Source organism: Orcinus orca, chromosome 10 (assembly GCF_937001465.1).
Source record: "Orcinus orca chromosome 10, mOrcOrc1.1, whole genome shotgun sequence".
Taxonomy (NCBI): domain Eukaryota; kingdom Metazoa; phylum Chordata; class Mammalia; order Artiodactyla; family Delphinidae; genus Orcinus; species Orcinus orca.
The window spans coordinates 405,281-426,837 of NC_064568.1; the positions used below are offsets into that span (position 1 = coordinate 405,281).

At 60.8% G+C, this 21,557-nt stretch overlaps 1 protein-coding gene across 2 annotated transcripts in view; it reads right to left on the bottom strand.

Moving 5' to 3' along the window:
* UROC1 (urocanate hydratase 1) overlaps window positions 1-21,557 on the bottom strand; it is a 34,473-nt gene that overhangs the window by 11,680 nt on the left and 1,236 nt on the right. The window contains exons 2-16 of one of the 2 annotated variants that reach the window (XM_004285452.4): window positions 16,302-16,432; window positions 15,536-15,629; window positions 14,675-14,734; window positions 14,260-14,388; window positions 14,091-14,152; window positions 10,780-10,846; window positions 10,554-10,697; window positions 9,481-9,569; window positions 7,610-7,672; window positions 7,100-7,279; window positions 5,778-5,875; window positions 5,544-5,616; window positions 4,424-4,545; window positions 3,978-4,048; window positions 1,218-1,316 (exon numbers count right to left, since the gene is read on the bottom strand). In XM_004285452.4, the coding sequence (XP_004285500.1) occupies window positions 1,218-1,316; window positions 3,978-4,048; window positions 4,424-4,545; window positions 5,544-5,616; window positions 5,778-5,875; window positions 7,100-7,279; window positions 7,610-7,672; window positions 9,481-9,569; window positions 10,554-10,697; window positions 10,780-10,846; window positions 14,091-14,152; window positions 14,260-14,388; window positions 14,675-14,734; window positions 15,536-15,629; window positions 16,302-16,432 (1,482 nt within the window). The remainder of the gene's footprint in view (window positions 1-1,217; window positions 1,317-3,977; window positions 4,049-4,423; window positions 4,546-5,543; window positions 5,617-5,777; window positions 5,876-7,099; window positions 7,280-7,609; window positions 7,673-9,480; window positions 9,570-10,553; window positions 10,698-10,779; window positions 10,847-14,090; window positions 14,153-14,259; window positions 14,389-14,674; window positions 14,735-15,535; window positions 15,630-16,301; window positions 16,433-21,557) is intronic. The other variant, XM_049715738.1, reaches the window with a different exon arrangement.

Genomic DNA, 21,557 nt, shown 5'->3' on the forward strand with positions numbered 1-21,557 from the left:
CAGCCACCTGGAGCCCCATGTGCTCTCCAGCTGCTGGGTCCGAGTCTCCTCAACCCCACCCACACTGTCACCACACCCACTTTATAGAGGAAAACTGAGGCCCGGAGAGGACAGGACACCTCCCCGATGTCACAGGGCGCTGTAAGGGACAGCCCTGGTGTTTCGACGGCACTAGAGGTACCGGGATTTCACGGCTTCGGCGTCCGAGGAGCTGCCCTGCCCTTGAACAGGCCAAGTATGCTCCCCCTCTTCACCTCTGCCATGAACCACCTGTGCAGTATTCCGGCACCTTCTGGATACTCAGGCCTCCGCTCTGAGTCTGGTCTGCAAGGCAGCAGGCCATCCTGACCCCTGTCGCCCCACATGTCACCTCATTCACAGAGCTTGGTACCCACTGAGATCCCCTGAACTGATACGTTTGCCTGCGTGTCCAAGTGTCCCTCCACCAGCACCAGGCAGGACCCTGTCTACCTTGTCCTCTGCACAGCAGTGCTGCAGCAAGGCTGGCACCAGGGGGCGCTTAGGAAGGAGTGGGGGGGGGAGGGAAGGAGAGGGAGGGGGAGGGGAGAGGGAAGGGGGAGGAGGGAGGGAAGGGGAGGGGGGAGGGAAGGAGGGATGGGGGACAGAAGGGGGGAAGGGGGGAAGGAGGGAGGGAAGGGGGAGGGGGATGGAAGGGGGAGGGAAGGAGGGAGGGAGGGAAGGAGGGGGAGGGAAGGAGGGAGGGAGGGAAGGAGGGGGAGGGGGAGGGAAGGAGGGGGAGGGGGAGGGAAGGAGGGAAGGAGGGAGGGAGGCAAGGAGGGAGGGAGGGAAGGAGGGAGGGAGGGAAGGGGGAGGGGGAAGGAGGGAGGGAGGAAGGACTAAGATGCTGTCTCTGCCCCTGCCAGCACTGTAGCACCATAGCAGGAAGTGCGCATGCACTGAGCGAGGTGGGCAGGGCTGACCAGGAGGGAAATGGGGAAAAGCAGGGAAGGTTGTCACGGTTTGAAAGGGACAATTTAACAAAGCCACATGAGACACTCGTGGGAAAGCCACGTTTTGAGGTTACGGGAGCCTCTTTTCTGATAAGAGGTTCAGAGAGGGCCCCTGACTGCCCAAAGTCACACAGCAGGGACCGAGTTGCCAGAGCCTGGGCTTCAGGACGGGCCTCCTCCCTCCCGGGCCTGGGCTGGCCTGGTGGGGAGGCAGGGGAGCCCCTCCCAAGCACAGGACAGCCCCACCTTGATCTTCCCACGGGCGATGGCTTGGTTGAAGGCCACGGCGATGGCCACACGGCCTTTCTGGTCCGAGTACAGGATCCTGGCCTGGGAGCCCACCACCTGCGGAGAGAAGGGTGAGAGCTGACCGACGCGGGGGGACGCTCGGGAGACACGGCCACCAGCAGTCAGACGGCCGCCTCCAGGGAGGCAGGAGGCGGCCCTAGAGTCCCAGCACTCACGTCCTGCCCCGCGTGTCCACGTGCAGGCTGGGCCCCCCAGATGTCCCTCCTGACCCTCCCCGCAGGGTTAACCCCAGGGGCCTCCGGGACCCTGACTCGCCTGTCTCCGGGGATATCACCTCCTGTGGGCGTCACCCCACTCGACCCTTCCCACCAGAGTAACCTCAGCACCCCACGAGGCGGTTTCTGACGTGTCTGCCTTGCTCCGGCTTGGCACCCAGAATCTCCTTAGTGAGTCTGTGAGGAAGACACTACTGTGCTCAATCACAGGCCCCGTTGCACAGGTGAGGAAACGGGCCGGGGGAGGCTGAGCCCCTGCGCACCGCCACCAGGATGCAGCCCCTTTGGAGCTGGGGGGCACTCACTGCGGGAGACAAAGGCTCCCGAAAATGAACCGTTGTTCATGTTGGCGTTGTCACTGCTAGCACAGCAGTCATCGTTAGCACAGTGGCTCTCAGCCGGGCGACCTCTGGGGATGACTGTGGACATCTGGGTGCTGCTGGCATGGGGTAGGGACGCTGCTAGACTATGGTCCCCGTGACCAAGAATCTCCAGCCCCCAGGCGCTCGAAGAGGTAGTAGCGCCCATGTTCACAGCAGCATCATTCACAGTAGCCAAGAGGGGGAAGCAACCCAGTGTCCATGGCCGATGATGGAGAGACAAGGTGTGGTCCATACACACAGGGAACACGATTCCGCTTAAAAAGGAAGGAAATCCTGACATGTGACAACGTGGATGAAACTTGAGGATATCAAGCTCGCTGAAATAAGCCGGACACAGAAGGAGAGGGGAGGGGAGAGGGAGCTAGTGTCTGACGGGGCCAGAGCTTCAGCTGGGGAAGATGAGAAAGTTCTGGAGATGACGGTGGCGATGGTCGTACAACAGTGTATGTACTTAATGCCACTGAGCTGTACCTTCAAAATGGGTCAAACGGTAAATTTTATGTTATGTATATTTACCACAATCAACACAAATTCACCTGGCCCCAAATGTCAGCAGTGCCGAGACTGAGAAACCCTGGACTCTGCAAAGGGGGTGCAGGTGTTTCCCTCAGCCGCCCAGGGATGGGGTGAAGCACGGCGGGGGGAGGGCGTCCACAGGAGGCCCGCGCACGCCAGCCTCTCAGTCAGCCTGGGGCTTCCTCGGCCTCCCGCTCTCCACCCAAAGGCCTTGGCTTATTTGCGCCAGCTGCCTCGAATCCTTTGTGGAAAAGCTGTACCGTAAACCAGCATGGCAGCCTTTCAGATTTCCCGGATCCACAAACAGAAAATGGGAGGAACTGACCCAGGACTGCCAGCTTTGTCAAGAGTGTACATTGAAAGAAACAATTAAAATGTTAAAAGGACAACCTTCTGTGATCACCAACTTTCATGAGCGACGAGGGAGGGAGGGAGTGGGGGAGGGGGGAGGGATGGAGGGGAGGGAGGAGGGCAACCTGAAACAAGGGGGAAAGACACAATGTCCAGGTAACTTTAACTCAAACACAAAGAGAGGGTCCTGCTCGCAGGCTTGGGGGGGAGCCCAGCTGGCCGCCCACACACCCTCAGCCCTGCAACCCTGCCGGCCCCTTCTCGGTGGTCGTGGCCCTCCTCTCCGGGCCTCCCTGCACTGGCCCCCCATCTCCACCTCTTGCCCCACCCTCCCAGGCCCAGGCCCTCAAGTCCAACAGCGACGGCCGTGGGCATCTCAGGCTCCAGGTAGCTGGCATGAAGGGCTTTGTGGAGAAATGCATTTGTGACCGCTGGACCAGGAGGCGGCGGCAGCCTGGGTGGACAGGGCTGGACCAGGAAGCCCAGGAGAGGGGGCTCAGAGCTCGGGGGAGGCCTGGCTGAAGGCCAGGCCAAGGACCCACTGGTCCAGACGTGGTGGCGGCATCCGGCCATCAGAGTCTGTGGTCAGAGGCCTGTGACCCACACGCCCATTTCTCACTTTGCCCTGGTGCATCCTGTTGGCTGTCTCCTCAGGCCTGCGCACTGGCTGACCCCTCTGCTTCCCCCACTGTCACTCCCCCCACCCAGCCCCCAACCCCACTTAGACCTGAATCCACAAGGCAGCTCCTCAGAGACACCCTTCTGACGGGTCCGTGTAAACAGTCCCCATCTCGAGTCATCCGATTGGTGGTCACGCTCACAGTCACGGAAACGCCTGTCTCCCCAGCCCTGGCCCCGCAGAGCGTCAGAGGGCCTGCTCCAAGCCCCACACCACAGCCAGGGGGCATGCGCCGCCTAAAGCATCTCCACCGCGCAGACAGGACGGGAGGCTCAGAGAGGCCAAGCCACTCACTCCAGGTCACACAGCGGAGAAGCCGGGAGACCTGGCTCCAGGGCCCAGCAGGGGAGTGAGGGGAGGAAAGACCTGCCTGACCCTGGTTGCTGCCCCGGAGCCCAGGCCCCCTTCTGAAAGGTCCTGGGCTTCTCTGCCCAGTGGCCCCTGGGTGAGGTGGCCAGTGGGGACATCACCTAATTGGCCCAGGTGGCAAGCAGCACCTCACCCCGGGCACGGTCCAGCTGCCCACCCTGCCCCCGCCAGGCTGAGCCCTCACCAGCCGGTGCTGGGAGGCCTCCCGGATCCAGCGGATGTTGTCCATGTACTGCTGCTCCACAGCCGGATTCACTGCAGGGAGAGGGGAAAGGGCGTCACAGGCACCGGCAGCCCCTGCCCCACGGTGGGGGGTGGCACAGACCCTCCCTCGAGAAGGCTGCAGGGCAGAGGCACCCATCTGTGTCCACAGACGGACCCACAGCTGGCCTGGAGCAGCTGTGACACGGAGACACAGAGGGGCCTGGACACGAGGGAACGGCGCAGATGGACACAGGGGCAGCTACAGGGAGGCAGAACACCATCAACAGGCACCACCCAAGGATATGCCCTGTGCCCACGGGGCCAGGCCAGGGACCACGTGTCCAGGCTGCCCAGCACCGCCAGGCAGGTGTCTATCGGAGCCTCTGGGGGTCACCGTGCACCAGCATCTCCAACCAGCAGCCTCACCTCCACCAGCAATGGCCTCCTCCAGCACTGACGTGGCCAGCTGATCCGTGACCGCCAGGTCCTGCGGGTCCCCGGACGTGCACACCCAGCGGAAAGGCCCAAAGCCCTGGGAGAATATGTCCCTGCAAGGGCAAAAGGCTCGTCAGCTGGGGGCTTCCAGGCTGGCTGCACCCCACCACGGTCCATGGTCGGCGAGGCCGCAGGTGCTCCAGAACTGAAGAGGTGAGGGCTGTGCGCCAGGCGGTGGTTCGTGGGGGCCTGTGTAGTGAGTGGGCGTCGGTGTCCACGATGGCTGCCGGAAGCCCCCAAGCCACGAACTGGACGGTAACTTCCCCCAGCCCCCTCTGTCCCCTCGGTGTCCTTTCCCCAGCTCCCCTCTCAGAGCTGTACCATCTCTGGCTGCAGAAGCAGGGAGCTGGGACACAGATAAGCAGAAATTCCTTAAGTTGCTGCTGGAGACAACCTGAAAACCAGGCAACTGAAACTAAACATTGGGACAAACAGTAAACTTAAGGCCAAATCTGCTTTAAGTGGGCTGACCTTCCGAGGGGACTCCAGGCAGAGGAATGCAGGGGCCTCCCTGGGCTCCCGCGCCCACCCAGCCCCTGCTGGGCTCCCTTCCCACTGCCCCCTGGGGACACCCCAGTGGCCCTGGCCCAACTCTGGCCCCTCCCCTCCCACAGTGAACCTCAGAAGGACGCGGGCCTCTCTCGCCCCCCGGGGGTCCCCTCCGGTGCAGATCTGGGGCTGCTGCCCACCCCACCCGACCCCAGCGGCTCAGGCCCGAACTCCACCCTGTCCTCTCCCTCCGACTGCTCCCTGGTCCCTGCTTGTTCCGGCCCACGTGGCCAGGGAAGCACACGGGCTGCAGGGATCAGGCCCTCCGCCGCCCACTCGTGGCTCGGGCGTGGCCGATCCTGCTCTCTCCCTGAGGCCCTGCACAGGGTCTCTCGTTTTCAGCTCCTTTCCCCCTGCATTTTGGGGTGGAAAGCCCGTGACCCAGTGCCGTGACCACTTGGGGCCGAATGCAGGCCTCAGCACGTGGCCTGAGCAGTGGGGAGAGGAGGAGATCTTCAGACCTGCATGTCTACGACGGACGCTGGAAGGGCCCATTACTCACCCCATAATGTGCTGGACGTACGAGGGGTAGCGGAACTCCGTCCTGTTGGCGCCCGTCTTCCCCACATCAGCCCCTGTGCGCGGAGACCCAGCATCACCTGGAGAAGCCGAGGCCCAGCGAGACCAAGGCCCTGGCAGGGCCAGCTTCCAGAAGGGACACGTGGAGCCAACCCGCGGGCCACACTGCCCCGCCCACGAGGCCTGCAGAGAGGGAAACCCCTCCCTTCTCTCTCACCTGCTCTCTGGGCCTCCAGGAGGAAGGCGTTGCCATAGTCCCAAAAGAAGAAGTTCTCCTGGGCCAGCCTGTTGATGGCCGAGACGTGCCTCCTCAGGCTGCGAGAGGTGCGGTCAGTTGTCAGCTCAGCACCGCTCGTCAGGGCTGTAACCACAGCCGAACCCCACGAGCCCCACCTCCCTGCTGACTCTTCCCCCAGCTGACCCCACCCCTCCTGGCTCCACCCCAGCTGACCCCACCCCTCCTGGCTCCACCCCAGCTGACCCCACCCCTCCTGGCTCCACCCCTGCTGACCCCACCCCTGACTGGCTCCACCCCCTGCTGACCCCCACCCTGACTGGCTCCACCCCTCCTGGTTCCACCCTCCTGGCCCCACCCCTGCTGACCCCACCCCTCCTGGCTCCAACCCTGACTGGCTCCTCCCCCAGGCTCCACCCCACCTGACCCCACCCCTCCTGGCTCCACCCCAGCTGACCCCGCCCCTCCTGGCTCCACCCCAGCTGACCCCACCCCTCCTGGCTCCACCCCAGCTGACCCCACCCCTCCTGGCTCCACCCCCTGCTGACCCCACTCCTGACTGACTCCACCCCTCCTGGCTCCACCCTCCTGGCCCCACCCCTGCTGACCCCACCCCTCCTGGCTCCACCCCCTGCTGACCCCACCCCTGACTGGCTCCACCCCTCCTGGCTCCACCCCTGCTGACCCCACCCCTGACTGGTTCCTCCCCCAGGCTCCACCCCACCTGACTCCACCCCACCTGACTCCACCCCTCCTGGCTCCACCCCTGACTGGCTCCTCCCCCAGGCTCCACCCCTCCTGGCTCCACCCCTCCTGGCTCCACCCCTGACTGGCTCCTCCCCCAGCGCCTCCTTCCTGGAAGCCCCGGTCCGTGCCGGCTCCTCAGGGCCCCCTACCCTTCAGGACCCTGCAGGCAGCCCCTAAGCTAGCGCCTATGGGTCGGGTCGTCAGCCAGCCAGCCCGGCGCCGGGACCAGACTCGGTGCTGAATAAGCAACGGCCTCTTGCAGAAGCGCCTCAGGCTCCCCTCCACCAGCACCTGCTCAGCACTCACACGTGCTGGAAGCTGCCCCCGGTGTTTTGCAAATGTCACCCCAGTCTGTTCCCAGCATACCCACAGGCCAGGGAGCCCATGACCCCGGTGACAGAGGAAGAGACAGAGGCCCAGAGAGGTTAAGGGTCTTGCCCGAGGCCACACAGCTGCCCCAGGAGAACTGGGCAGAGGCCAGAGCCTCCCAGTCCAAAGTTCCTGCAGGCCATGTGTACCCCCATCCCTCCCCCGAGCAGCCCTGGGACCTGCATCACCTTTCCTGGACCAGGGCTTTGAAGGCAGCAGGGTCGGAGGCCATGAGGCTCTGGGCCTCTGTGAAGCCCAGCTGCACGGGGTAGTAGCCACCGTTGAACGGGTTGTGGCAGGACGTCTGGTCTGACCCCAGGTCCACCAAAAGCTCCCCCGTCGTGTCCAGTTCATGGACCAGGCGCTCCCTGGGGAGACTCAGGTGGTCAGGGCAGGGCAGGCAGTGCCGGGGCCCAAGCTCAGGTCCAGCCAGGGGGGCACGCAGCGTTTCCCAGCCCACACGCCCAGTCGTCAGGCATGGAGGCTCATCCTGCTTTCCCTCTGGAAAGATCCCTGGCGAGAGGGCTGCCTGGCTGGGCAAAGGCTGCCGTGAGCTCGGCCAGGATCCGGGCCATGAAGGTTGGGAGCAGAGCCTCAAGCTGACACTGGAAGCCTTGTGTCCCGGGAGCACCTGGCCCGGGACCTTGGCTGGGGGGGCTCACCCGGTGTCCTCAAGGCTGCCAACTCCCCCCACTTACCAAAGATCCACCACGTTGCCATGGTAACCAAGGCTGAGGGCCTCCTTCCTCTTCCTCGCTTCCCTGGAAGGGGCAAGGGCAGGACAGATGGCCCCACCGCACCTGCCCATGGCTACCCACCCCCAACACACAGGCCCCAAGCTGGTGGGGATGCAGAAGGCCCAGGAGGCACCCAAAGCACCACCTGTGAGCGTAGGCCTGAGATGCAGGGACCCATGAGGTGTGTCTTTTGAGGACCCAGGCCTGAGGGGAACAGCAGACTTGAATGCCCTTGGGAGGACTGGCTGGCAAAGGTGACCACCCCTCCCCCCCCAAGGTGTAGAATTCGATCAGTAGAATTAGGGCTGCTGCTGCGAAGACTCTAAAAGGGATCTTTGTAGAACCCACTCAAGGCGATCCTTAAGTAGCAGATGTCACAAAAGATGGCTCTAAACATTATTTGCGGGACTTCCCTGGTGGCACAGTGGTTAAGAATCCGCCTGCCAATGTGGGTGACAGGGGTTCGAGCCCTGGCCAGGAAGATCCTACGTGCCGCAGAGCAGCTAAGCCCGTGCACCACAACTACTGAGCCTGTGCTCTCGAGCCCACGAGCCACAACTACTAAAGCCTGCGCGCCTAGAGCCCGTGCTCCACAACGAGAAAACCCACTGCGATGAGAAGCCCACGCACCGCAACGAAGAGTAGCCCCCACTCGCTGCAACTAGAGAAAGCCCACGCACAGCAACGAAGGGCCGATGCAGCCAAAATAATAATAAATAAATAAACAAACATTATTTGGAAAAATAAAAGGACAAAAAATGAAAGCATATTTGGGGGAAACAGATTTGAATACATGGAAACCCCACAGACATGGGAGGGTCGCCATTCCCATCTCTGCACCTCCGCAGCTCAGGGAGCAGAAATGGGACCAGACGGCTGCTTCAGGCACTTGTGACACTGATGTGGACTGTGTGTGTGTGCATGCGTGTGACCGCAGAATTAAGGACCCAAACTGTGTGTGACGAGAGGGAGCCGGCATATGGAAGAGGGATGTTTAGAGATGACAGAAATGTCCCAGTGCTTGAAAGTGTGTGTGAGCATGCGAGTGTGTACGTGCGGGTGTGCGAGTGGGCACGTGTGCTCCAGATGCACCCACAGGACTGGGGCCAGATCAGGTGAGACCCTTCATGCCACACTAGGAGGTTGGAACTTCTCCTGTGATTAATGGAGAGTTTTCTGCCAGTTTTCAAAGATCTATGTCCAGAAAGTATCCAGTCTTGGTAATGGGAATATTTCTCACACTCTGTGTGTCTTTGAACATTTTTACATAAGCCCCCTGGAGACCTTGGGCGAGTCTAATTGCAGCGGGTGGAGCCCCCTGTGCAGAGGCGAACTCCCCACATGGGGCTCAGTTCTGCAGAGCAAATTCGTTGAGAGGATGCTTCAAAAAGGGCACCTGATCAGCGGCCTCCAGGGCAGCCCCGCCCCGCCCCACTGAGATAGCTGAGGAGACAGCACGCAGCGGGGAGGGGCCCAGCGCCACAGGACCAGCCGTGGCCCCCTTGGGGAGGAGGACGGGCCTTGCAGAACCCGACGGGATTCTGTTGAGGAGAAGCTCCACCTCCCAGGGGTTGAGCAGATCCAAGCAGCACCTACCGTGTGCCAGGCTCTGGGCTGGGCACTGAGGCACCACGGGGAGAAGCGCAAGACATGCTCTTTGCAAAACTGTGGCCGAGCGCTGGGATCACCGAGAAAACTACTGAAGTCTGTTAGACCACAGGTATGGGCACCACGGATGCACACGGGCTTCCCCCACGCTCGCGGAAGGGACCAGCGAGAAGCAGAAATTTAGAAGGTCCCAGCCCGGTCTCCCCCCGAGCCGGACACTGTACCTGAGTCTTTCAATGCAGCGGTCCAAGCTGTCGGTCACTTCCATCAGCCAGCCTTGCTTGTGGCGTTTCATGAGGGCCGCCCCATCCACCTGGGACCACGAGGCACGGGTGTAGATCACCCCCTTTCTCACAGAGCCAGGCAGATCCTACGAGCTGCTGTCAGTACTGACTCCCCCTCCTGCCTCGCATCAGCAAACCTGGATTTCGCTCAGGGTGACGCTATGCTCGGCCCCAGGGGATGAATCACATCCTACCTAATCACAACTGCCCTCCCACCGCTTCCAGCCTCCCTTGCGGATCAGAACGTCCGTTTGATCCCATACTGACTGCTGAAGTAAAAGAAGCAGTTTCTAAGGCATTATTTTCCTGCTAAAATGGAGTCAGCCACAGCCGGCACTTCCCCTGTGCCTGGCCTTGGATGTAGATGTGATGGCTGGAGCTGGGGCAGCCACTGGTGTGCACAAGGGAAGCCCAAGAGCAGCTGGAGATGTTGACCCTGACGTGGAGCTGCTGAGCCAATGCCAGCCCTGCTGGCTATGTGAGAAAAATGAAACCCTCTGTGTCAGCTGCTCTCGTCGGGTTTTCCGTCACCTGCAGCCAGGTGGGCTCCTAACAAGTACACCTGTGCGTGTCACAGGCTTACTGTCAGCCAAGTGCAGATCCCACGGGCGCGTGCCCCCATGCTTTCCTCCCAGCCGCCCTTCTCTTCCGCTCCCTGCCCCTCTTCCTGCCGGAGGAACTCAGAGCCAGAGGGAAGGTTCCTGCGCTCTCCCCGGCTCTCCCCCCACCGACCGGCCGACCGCTCTGTCCGATATGGGGGAGCCTGGCTCACTTATTCACAGGCTGTACTCCAGGGCCCCAGGGCAAGGGAAGCCAGGCCTCAGGGTGGCGGTTTCACAGCAGAGTGTAGGCAGGCACTGGCCCTGGCAGGTAACGGGCACTTGGAAGGCAGGGGCGTTCGCTGCCCTGGGGACCCAGGCTGGGAGGCTTGGGGGGTGAGGGCGAGAAAAGAGGGGGCAGGCGGGGGTGGGGGGCTCTGGAGGGGGGGCAGGGAGGCGCTCCCGCCAGCTCACCTCTGCAATCACGCCGACGCACCCCACGATGACGGCGGCTTTGGCCTGAGCCCCACTCATTCCGCCGAGCCCGGAGGTGACGAAGACCTTCCCGGCCAGGTCCTGGACGCCCAGGTACCGCCGCCCGGCGTTCAGCACGGTGAGCTGCAGGGCGAGGACTCGGATTCACGATCCACGCCAGCCTGTCCACCCCCAGGCCCGGGGGCAGGCGTGGCCCGTCTCTCACCACTGTGCCGTGGACGATGCCTTGGGGACCAATGTAGCAGTAACTGCCCGCTGTCATCTGGCCGTACCTGCCCACAGAGGGGGAAGAGGGTGAGCCGGTGCCTGGCGCCCCACTTCACAGGGCCTGAAACACACTGTCATCACCCTAAGTGCAGCACTACCTTCTCCTTCAGAGACAAAAGAAAGCTATAGAAAAGGCCACAGTCCCCCGTTTCTGGTCCCCCTCAGACCTCTCACAGACAGGTTTCATTCTCTTAAAAACTGCAGTAAAGTCACCGGGGAACACGTAGCCACGTGGACAAGAGCTGGCGTGACCCGGCACCTCCAGGGGAGGACGAGTCACCAGCCTTCCTGTGGTGGCCAAACCCGGGGGAGCTGAGCCGCTCCTGCAGGAGGAGGCCCGGGGCCGGGGGCGCACAGGGCGGAAGGGGCCGCGGCCGCCCGGCAACACCCCGAATCCGGGCAGTCTGCGGGATTCTGGTCCCGGGATGTGCAGACGCCCTCACCGGGGCCGGGGAGGGAGCTCTGCCACCCGTCAGGGGACACCTAGACTCGCGTGCGGCACGCAGGGCAGAGGCCAGCAAACGGCGTTAGTGTTGTGTGAGCGACCATTGCTATTTGCATGAGTGGCCTTGTTCTGTAGGCACTGTTTCTGGGTCTGTGTTTCCCCCACACACAAGGCCTGTACGGGCCCTTCCACGTCAGCACCTGCAGACCTTCCGTGGCTCCACAGTCAGCCCCATCAGAGGGCACAGGATGTCCCCTCTCCCTGTCGGTCAGCCGGGTGGCTCAGCTGGGCCACAGGACAAGGCCGCGGTAAGCGACCTCCCTGGCCCTGCCGTGCCCTCCAGGGCAGCATCCAGGAACGGGGTGCCAGGGCACCGCACAACATTTAAAACACTAAGAGACAGCGTCACACTCCAGAGGGACTCACCAGCAGGGCACCGGCACTCCTGTTTGCATCCTATGACACTTATCCAACAGTTGAGTTTTTGGCAATGTGATGGGAAATTTTGCTGTTGCCTTAGATTTACTCTTCCCTGAGGACCACTGAGGTCAGGAGACCCTCGAGGCTGCTGTCCCCCAGCCACTTTCTGGACCTTCTCTGCTCTGGGTCAGGGTGGATCCTGATTCTCGCAGATCTGAACGCCAAGCCGGTCCCATAACTGGGACAAAGCACTGGACCATGTAGAACCTATGCTTCTTCCTCCAAAAAATGGGGAGTCATGACCTGTGCCTTGCGTGTTTGTGTGAATATGACAGGATGTAAAAGAATCGTGCTGATATGATAGACATCTACCAGGGAGGCGGGTGAAAGCATCGGACCCCACCGCAGGGCGTGCTCCCTGGTGGCCGCCACCCATGGCGCCTTTACAGATAGGATCCGAGTTCCCAGGTGGCCCAGGGACACGCGGCAGGGCTGGGAAGCGATTCGGAGGCCTTCTGATTCCATCCCTTGTCGCACCTGATCCACTGCTGCTGCTCCTGCAGTTCACTCTCGGGGGTAAAATCATGGGGTCAGAGTTGTCTCCATCTGGGGCTTTGACCGCAGTCACTGGATGTGGCCCTCCCGCACCCCAGCCTTGCCGTACAGACCTTGACACCCCAGCCTGTGGCTGCCTGTTCCCCCACGTACCCCCACCACGGAGGGGACCAGTTCCACTTTTGTCAGCCTGCTGGTGAAAAGGTTTGCCCTGGTCAGCGGTTCTCAGATTCCTTATCCAGGTAACCCCTTCCCACCTCTGTGGTGATTTGCATCTTCTCTTTGGTCAACTGCTCGCGGCGCCTGGGGTCAGCACTCAGGGGCAGCCAGACCAGGTCTGACTCTGCAGCTCTGCCCCTTTAAACTTCTCTCCTGAGCCTGCAGGACAGCAGCACAGGGGCTGGTCCATGGCCACACTCAGGAGGCCGACCAGACACCGACCGTCCCTCTGCTCCCACTGGTACAGAAGAGGTCGTCAGGCCTCATAACAAATAGTAGTAACAGCAACTTATTGTATAATAACAGTAACTAGTCATGACGAAGGACAAGGGTAATTGGGTTTCTGAGCCTCAGTTTCTTCCTCCACAAAATGGGTTAATAAGGGCCCCTAGCTTGGAGGCTTCTGTAAATCCTAGAACAAGTGGCAGCGACCATGATTACAATCATTCATAGGCTCTCAGCCTGAGGCCCAGCGGGGTGGCTAGAATGCCAGCGCCCTGCTCCCAGAGACCCACAAACACGTGCAGATCAGGGCTGTCCTGTCGCATTCTTTACATCCCCAGAACACTGGGAACAACCCAAACCAGGTGGCAAGTGAGCTAAACAAATAACAGCGCAACTGAGCACTGCCGGTGAAACCCAGCAAGTCAGCCCGAATCCCGAGGAAGGGCCAGGTGCGGAGGGCGTGGCCCCTGGCTGTCGAGTCACCCCCACCGAGCGTCCGCACACACGGGATGCCGGGCAGGACACAGGAGACGCTGTGAATTGGGGCGTCCGGGCGGGAGGAGGTTCCCTTCTCGCTGTGGCTCCTTCTACAACGTCTGAGGGAACACCTCCCATTGGAGCGTTAATGTGACAGCGTGCTCAGGGGCTGCACAGACACACGCGTCGTCAGAGCTCACAGAATGGAGCACGTGACGTGTGCGTTTGCGCATTCGTAACATGTAAATTTCACTTCAAGACCAAGAAAACTGTGGGGACTTCCCTGGCGGTCCAGTGGCTAAGACTCCGTGCTCCTGATGCAGGGGTCCCAGTTGGATCCCTTGTCAGGGAACTAGATCCCACACGCATGCCGCAACTAAGAAGCCCGCATGCTGCCACTAAGAAAGTCTTCATGCTGCAACCAAAGGTCCCACATGCTGCAACTAAGACACAACACAGCCAAATAAATAAATAAACATTAAAAAAAGAAAAACAATTATGGACAAATACTGAATTCCAGGCAACAATATCTGCAGCTTACTTTGAGACGCATCAAAAAAATGATCGTGGATATAGGGATGCGTAGACACACAGATAGGCGCTCACGTGAGTTTAGTAGCATATTAATCACAGAATCTTGGTGTTCCCTATTAATCCTGTCCATTTTCTGTATGTTTGAAACCAATAGTAAATTGTTACAAAAGTAGGATTCAAACGGTAGGTTCACTTGCTCACACCTGTATGAAAACTGTAGGCATAGCTATGAAAACTAGCAGAAAATACATAAATGCGAAACCGTGCTGTAGAGCTTTGACTGCGAGGGCTTTGCAAAGTTGTAGTTACTGTTGCTGCGTTGCTTCATAATAAAGCCTGGCGAAGGCCGTAACATAAGCTGAAACAGTACTTACATGGTAACCCCCATGGCAAAGAGCTTCTCGTACTCCATCCTGGAGGAGTAGTTGGGAATGACCTGCACAAGAGGGCTGGGCTGAGGGCTGGGGGCAGCGACGTGCCCTTGGGGATGATGGCTTGGCGGGTGTGCGGGCACCTGGCCCTCCCCGCTGCCCTGGGACCCACCATCCCGTTGGTGATGACCAGCCTCGGGGCCCCGGGGCTGCTGGGGAAGAGGCCCAGGGGGTGTCCGCTATACATGACCAGCGTCTGCTCCTCTGTCATCTGGGACAAGTAGGACATGGTCAGCCAGAACTGCGGGGAGAGCGAAACACGGGGGCTCTGTGAGCGGGGGCCCTGCACCAGCCCCAAGCCCCCCCCCACCCAGGCCCTAGCCGTCCTGCCCGGAGCCCTCTACCCTCCAGTGGCTCTCCCTCAGGACCTCCGACGTCCCCAAGTAGCCTCCAGGGCTGGGATCTCAGGCATCGGGGAGGCAGAGCCCGAGTCCTGAGCCTGGTCTGTAACGTGCTTCCAGGCCAGAGGACATGGGGGAAGAAAGGCCTGGGGTCAGGGCGGGGCCAGGCCACACAGTCCAGCGTACCTGAGCCCAGTTGCTGAACACCTGCCCGTTTCCTCCGTAGGTCACGAGCTCCTGGGGAAACTGGGGAGGACACGATGCTGTCTGAGATGGGGGCCTGGAAGGGAGGCCCCTGCCTGCGCCGGGCTCAGGGGCCAGGTGGCCGATGGCCCCCGAAGGACGAGTGGGGGGCAGGGGAGGAGCCAGAAGGGGCAAGGCCCGGGGACAGTGGCCCACCCGTGACCGGGTAAGTGCTCAGCCTGGGGTGAGCGTCAGAGCTGCGTCTGAGGAAGCTCCCGCCACCACCTGGAGTGGTCACATCCTAGGACCCTTTCACCCTCCAGTAAAATACTCAGGGACCCCCGAAGCCTAACCTTCCTTGAATACGGGTGTCAGAGGTACGGACTGGCGCTCAAGGACGCCGGGAAGGGCACGTGTAGCCACTGAGCACTTGAGCCACAGCCCGTCTGACAAGCTCTAGGGGTAAAATACACCCCTGGTTTCAAAGACTCAGTAGGAGAAAAACACTACAGAATATTTACATTGACGGTCACATGTTAAATGATAATATTTTGCATATATTGGGACAAACTACAGTATTAAATCTGTTTCTTTTCAGTCTGCATGTGGCTATCAGAAAATGTAAAATTACACGTGTGTCTGTTGTACCAACGCTGGTGTCGTGGTGCTGATGCTGCACCGTAGTTACCGAAGATGCAGCTGCTGGGGGCACCCTGGAGAAGGGGATGATGTCCTCTCTGCACGGTCTTCGCGATTTCCCTCAAATCTATCATTATTTCTAAATAAAAAGCTTGAGAGCATTTCATGAGCTTCTCCCATTCCGTTTCCACTGCTGGTCCCTGGCCCCCGTCTCCTGGCCCTTACCTGGGCCACGGCAGGGTCCAGGTTGTTCATGATCATGTGCATGATAGCTGCAGCCGCTCTCGTCCGGCAGGGGTACTGCTCCACTGGGTAGGCCCTGCAAAGGGGGCGCAGCTGCCAGGCCTGACGATGGGCGGGCACAGGCTTCCTTCCTGCTAAAGCTTGGGCCCGGCCCGGGCTGGGCGCAGAGGGGACAGCAAGCCCTGGCATCCCGCAGAAGGCGCCTTGGAACTCCCAGCAGGAGGTGCTTCCAACCGCCCTCCTGCTTTGTGCCGGGCCCCGCCCGCCCAGGCCGCCCTCCGTCCCCAGTGGGCAGGCTCCGACTGGGATAAAGCGGACTGCGAAGCAAAGCTGAGGCCCCTCCTGCAGGTGGACTCGATTCATCCGTCCTTTCCTTCGGGCCATCAGTGCTCCTGGGCACCCATTCTGCAGTGGGCGCCAGGCCAGCAGCCCCAGACAGGAGCGAGGGCAGGTGGCTCCCGCTTTGCGGGGTCATTCCCGACAGTCTGCGCTTCCGGCATTTCCAAGGACAATGGTGCTCAGAGTGTGATGCCCGGGCAGGGGCAGCATCTCCTGGGGACGGTGAGGAAGGCAGATCCTCCTGCCAGGACCTGGCAGCAGCCCCAAGCCCGGCCCAGGGCAGACGCGTCCATGGGCCTCCTAGTGGGAACAGCCTGGACCTCCCCCTCACTGTGTCCTGACCCCCAGCAGGGTCCCTCCAGGGAGCCTCCCACTCTGGGCCCCTGTGAATCTGTGGCCCAGCACTCACTTCATTTCAATGTCGGGGCAGAAGCGGTACATGTAGATGTGCCCATACAGTCGCAGCTCCTGGGCGAACTCGGGGGCCAGCAGCTCCTGGGTGTCCGGGGGGAAGTACCGAAGGGCATTCCTCAGCGCCAGCTGGGGGTGGGGGAAGGGGAGAGGGGTGAGGATGGCGGGGGTGTGGGCTCCAAGATCTCCCCACCTGGATTTGCCTCTGTTCCACTCAGAAACCCAGGGCCCTGTCCGGAGACTGCCTGGTTCTCACCCCGGGCCAGTCTACCGTGATGCCTCCTGCAGGAAGCCTTCCCTGACTGCCCTTCCTGCTTCCCTCGGCAGCCCTCGAGTCCCTCCCTCTTCTTGCTCACCGGGGGACCAGGCTGCTTGACCCAAGGCAAGGACCAGAGAGGGGCTGCCCCAAGGCCCGTGGCTACAGCAGCAGGTGCAAACTCGGGGGGGGAGGGTGGGGAGGGCAGGCTGACAAGCCAGGCCCAGAGGCTCTCTGTGCAAGTGCGGAGCAGCACCCAGCGTGGCCGGTAGCCTCGGGCGGCACACAGCTCCGGGAGGCCCAGGGCAGTGCCTGCAGCCGGCGACAGGCGCCCAAGAGCAGGAAGAAGTGTCTAAGGCTTCTCATCGCACACCGTGGAGAGCAGCGCGACTCCTGCCCCCGTCAGCCTTCTCCAGATGGCCCTCGTGCTCCTGTCCGGCCCCTTCCCTTCCTGCTGCCCCAGCCCCCGTGCCAGCTGCCTCCCCTGGGAGCCCCCTCCTCGAAGCCCCAGTCCAGGCGCCCGTCCTTGGGGGCCCGCCTTGACCGTGCGGTCTTGACTGTCAGCACCTCCACGCTTCTCTCCCACAGGCTCTGCGTCTTCGGGCACTTCACCATTGGCTCCTTGCCTCCCATCAGTCTCGCTGAGCTCAAGCAGGGCCAGGGTCCCGGCGGACCCTTCACAGCGCTCCCCCTCCCACCACCCAGCAGGAGCCTGCGGCTGGGGGCGCAGGGTGACGACCCTGTGTTGGGGCGGACGTCGAGGCCACGCCTTCAACCAGCTGACCCTGGAGAACGAACTGCTTTGGGGGCGTGACGAGGGGCCGGTGTGAACGCATTCATTCGACACACATCCACCGAGGGGGAGGCAGTGTGAGCCTCAGAGAAGACGGGTGGGCAGAGGTGACGGGAGAAGAGCCTACGGCCCCGGCCTGGGCCCTGAGGACACCAGCACGTGGGCAGGCAGGGTGCAGGGCCAGCCCGGGAGACAGAGAGCCGGGACCCGGCCAGGAGGACAGCCTGCCCCGTGCACCCTGAGGTCCAGCACCGCGCCACAAGGGTGTCACTGGGGGCCTGGGGGCACGTGCGGTGGGAGGAGAGAGGAGGGGGAGGGCGGTTCAGGAGGAAGCCGAGGGCAAGAAGGGCAACGAGGGAAACTTCAGCTCAGGAGTGACGGGGACTTGACAGGGTTCGCACAGCGAGTCCCTCTCTAAGGTCCACGTGGAATAAAGCACGTAATCCCTGCTCTCTTGGAAAAATCGAAAGGCGGCCAGAAATGCGTCCACAGGCGGCGCTCAGACCCCAGCGGCTTGAGAATCGCGCAGAGGGTCAGTACATCGGAGGGCTGGGCCCGCCCGCAGTGTCTCTGACTCACGTCTCTGACGGGATCCCAGCTGCTGCCGCTGGTCCGGGACCCCCGGGGAGGCACGAGCGAGCTGCACGCAGCAGCAGGGTGGGAGGGGAAGAGGCTGGCGTGGGGAGGGCATGCTGCAGAAGGCCAGGGACACGGCTTCAAGGGCAGGCGGGGCTAGGTGTGCGCCAGAGCTCAGGAGGGCTGGGCCCTTCAGGGTCGTGCCCGTCGCCTCGGCCTGGGCCTCTGGGGTCCACGTTACACCTCGACGCAGAGGTTGGGTGGTTTTTTCTATCAGTGTACAGCTTCCAATCAGAGCTTGCCAAGAGAAACTGAACATTCACAGAAAAGTTTCAAAAGCAACGCGTCACACACACACGCTCCACGGGACGCGTGACCTTACTACACGGGCCCTAATACCTCCTACCCAACTGTAGCTTCTTTTATTTCATTTTCTAACGAATACTGGTTCCGACCCCCTAAGCCCCCTTCCCAGCTGCTGGGCTATTGCTCCCTGTGGACAATTTCCATCTCAGGATTTGCTGAATTTCTCTTTCTCCCTGAAATTCAGAAAACTAGCCTGGATATGTCTTCATGTGGACTATTGTACGTTGGGGTTTCTTTTGGTTCTTTCAACGATAAACTGTCTTTGTATCTGAAATTTCACATTTCTACTAGTTCAGCAAAGTTGTCTTCTGTTACACTTTTGCTCAATAGCTTTATCTTCTGTGTCTGGATTTACGTAACAGGCCTGCAGTGACTATTCCTTGAGTGAAAAAATTAAAGCAGCAGCTCTGCTGGCCTGGATTCAATACCCCAAGCTCTGAATGGGGGCAGTTCTCGGGGTCAGGACGAGAAAATGCAACTCGGACAGGCGTGTGACCTGCCCCCCGGGGGGATGAGGGGCAGCCTCAGCAGAGGAGGCCCCATGAGGACAGGCCAGGTGGAGAGGCGGGACGGTTTCCCAATGAGCTCGGAAAGGCAGGCACAGCTGCCTCCCGGGCCCTGCTAAGCACCGGCTGGACCAGCCCGGGAGGCCGCCCGTCTGTTTCTGCATCTCTCGGGGCGCCAGCTTGGCCGTGTTGCTGGAAGGACTAATGAGATAACACGCACGGCCCAGCACACAGTGCAGCGCCGCGCCCTCCTGTTCCTGTAAAGACACCCAAGCCAGAGCCGGGGGCATTTCTTGCTTCTCTCCCTCCCCAGCTTTGCAGCTTCCTTGTTAAAAAGTCTTCAGTTTACTTCAAATGCTGCCAGGAAGGGCCCGTGGGGGCCATACTTGGGGATTCACCCCCGGGGTCAGCTGGCGCTCATGCCGCACTGCTTCCACCTCAGCTCCACGGCAAGTCTGCCCCGGAGGGTCTGCTGTGTAGCATGTGGAATTTCACAGGTGAGATTGTGGCCTGTTAATCACAGAATGCAGTTACCAGTGGGCTCTTACTGGCAAAATCAGAAGCATCTAACGCACATAAACTGGACAGAATTCCAGAGACCTCCATCTCCCCGACCTTGACCTCAAAGGCATAAGAAGCGGACAAGCTCAGTGGCCCGTACCCTTAGGGTCATGGGATTATTTCATAGAAGTCCCGTGTTCAGCCACTGGGCTGGAAAATTCTGGGTGCCTGATGGGATGGGGGACAGAATTATGGCCCCCAACGATGTCCACACCCTATTCCCCGGGAATATGTCACGTTACATGGCGAAAGAGACTTTGCAGATGTGATGACGGAAGGATTTTGAGATGTGAGATGGTCCTGCCTCTCCAGGTCAGCCCTAGTAACTACGAGCGTCCTTCTGAGAGGAGAGGGGAGGCTCAGAGTAAGGAAGAGGGATTTCAATGTGCTGTGCTGCCAGCTTTGAGGACAGAGGATGGGCCCAGGAGCCCGGGAACGCAGGCGCCTCTGGAGGCTGGAAAATGACGCGGCAGGGCTGGTGCTCCAGGAGGCTCTGAGGGGAGAATCCCTGCCCTGTCTCTTCCAGCCAGCACACCTCACCTCTCTGAACGTCAGCCTCCTGTTCTGTAAAAGGAGCAGATGGCCCCCACCTCACAGGGCTGCTCGCCCGGCACCTGGCACACACGGGCCACTGGGGGGCCAGCTGCCAGGACGACCGTCTGCACACTCATGGCCTCCACGCCGGGCCCCTGTCCACCTGCTCCCCTAGGAGCTCTGCACCAGCCCTCGCTCTCTGTGGGCACATGCCAAGCAGCAACTCACACTCCGGCTCTGAGACCTTCATGGGCTTCTGACACAGTGCACACTGGTGGGCATCCAGGCCCCCCAGTAGTCAGGCTGGGCCTGGCTCTTGAGGTCGGCACCCAGCCTGGGCCTACGCGGGGCCTCGTCCAGCCCAGCCTACTTTGCACAGGCCCGTCTCTGCATCTCCACTCACCGCCTCCTTCTGTCCCAGATGCCTCGCCTCTCAGATCTCCAAGTCTGGGAACCTTGCCTCTGGTGCCAAGACCACCTCCTCCAAGAAGCTTTCCTAGGTTTCTCCTGCCCGCTGAACTCTTAGAGGGTGCTGGTTCGGGCGCTTAGCACATGGTCTTGTTCACTCATTCAACAAACAGCTCTGGCATCACTGAAGACCCGGAAGTGAGCCCCACAGAACCCCGCCCTCAAGAAGCTGAGGAGTATGGTCAGCAGTGGGGGGAGGTCTTCAGACGTGGCAGCTCAGGTCCAGCACAGCCCCTGAGGGTGGGGCACGCTTTGGGGAAATACCGGTAAGAGAAGCTGCACGTGGGGGAGCGGGGATGCCGAGGACGTTTCTAACGGGATGTGACGAGACCCTCCCTCTGCACTACAGTCCCACAGGGACTGAAACGCGACAGCCAGACCATCCTCTGCGTTTCAAGAGAAATCCACTTAAAGAAGAACGAAGAGTGGAGCATGTCTTTGTTCATCCAAACCACGAAAAACAACAACAGTTCAAACCACGGGGCAGCTCCAAACGCACCCACAAGGAACAGCCTCAAAAGAAAGCTTCCACTTACGCTTTTAAGAAGGATGGACACACACACCTTGTGCGCACACAGAAAGCGTCTGGAAGCAGACACCAGAAGATTAGGAAACGTTATAATATTTGACTTATCTCTTAAAACTACCTTTAAAAGCTTATGTCAAAATTCAAAGGGACGTTTAAATAAAACAGAAAACCAGCCAGAGGAAAACGTAAAGCCGGCCACGGAGGAAGCCGTCCCTGGGGCTGGGCCTGTCCAGGAGGATCTCTCGTGTCCTCTCGCAGGTCCCGGCAGGGAGTGGACGCGTGGGCCCTCCAACACCCACCGCTCCTCCGACCCGGATGGCGTCCTACACTTCAGTCCAGCCGGGACCCTGTGGACCGCAGTCCGCCCAGAGCCCGCCCACAGGCTAAGGGCTCAGCCCCACGACGGCCCGCTTCAGACGCCAATTACACGCCCCACTGTCGCCTGTGCTCCCGACCAACCAGCTAGGAATGGGGAGCCCACGCCCCTCCTCAGGTTTAAAAATTCGCCAGAATGGCTCACAGAACTCAGGGGAACACGTTCGCCGGTTCATTACACAACAAAGGATGTGACGAAGGGTACAGGTGAGCAGCAACCCTCGGCGGGGGCGGGGGAAGGGGCAGGCGCCCGCCGCACCTCCACGTGTTCACAAACCCAGACACTGCCA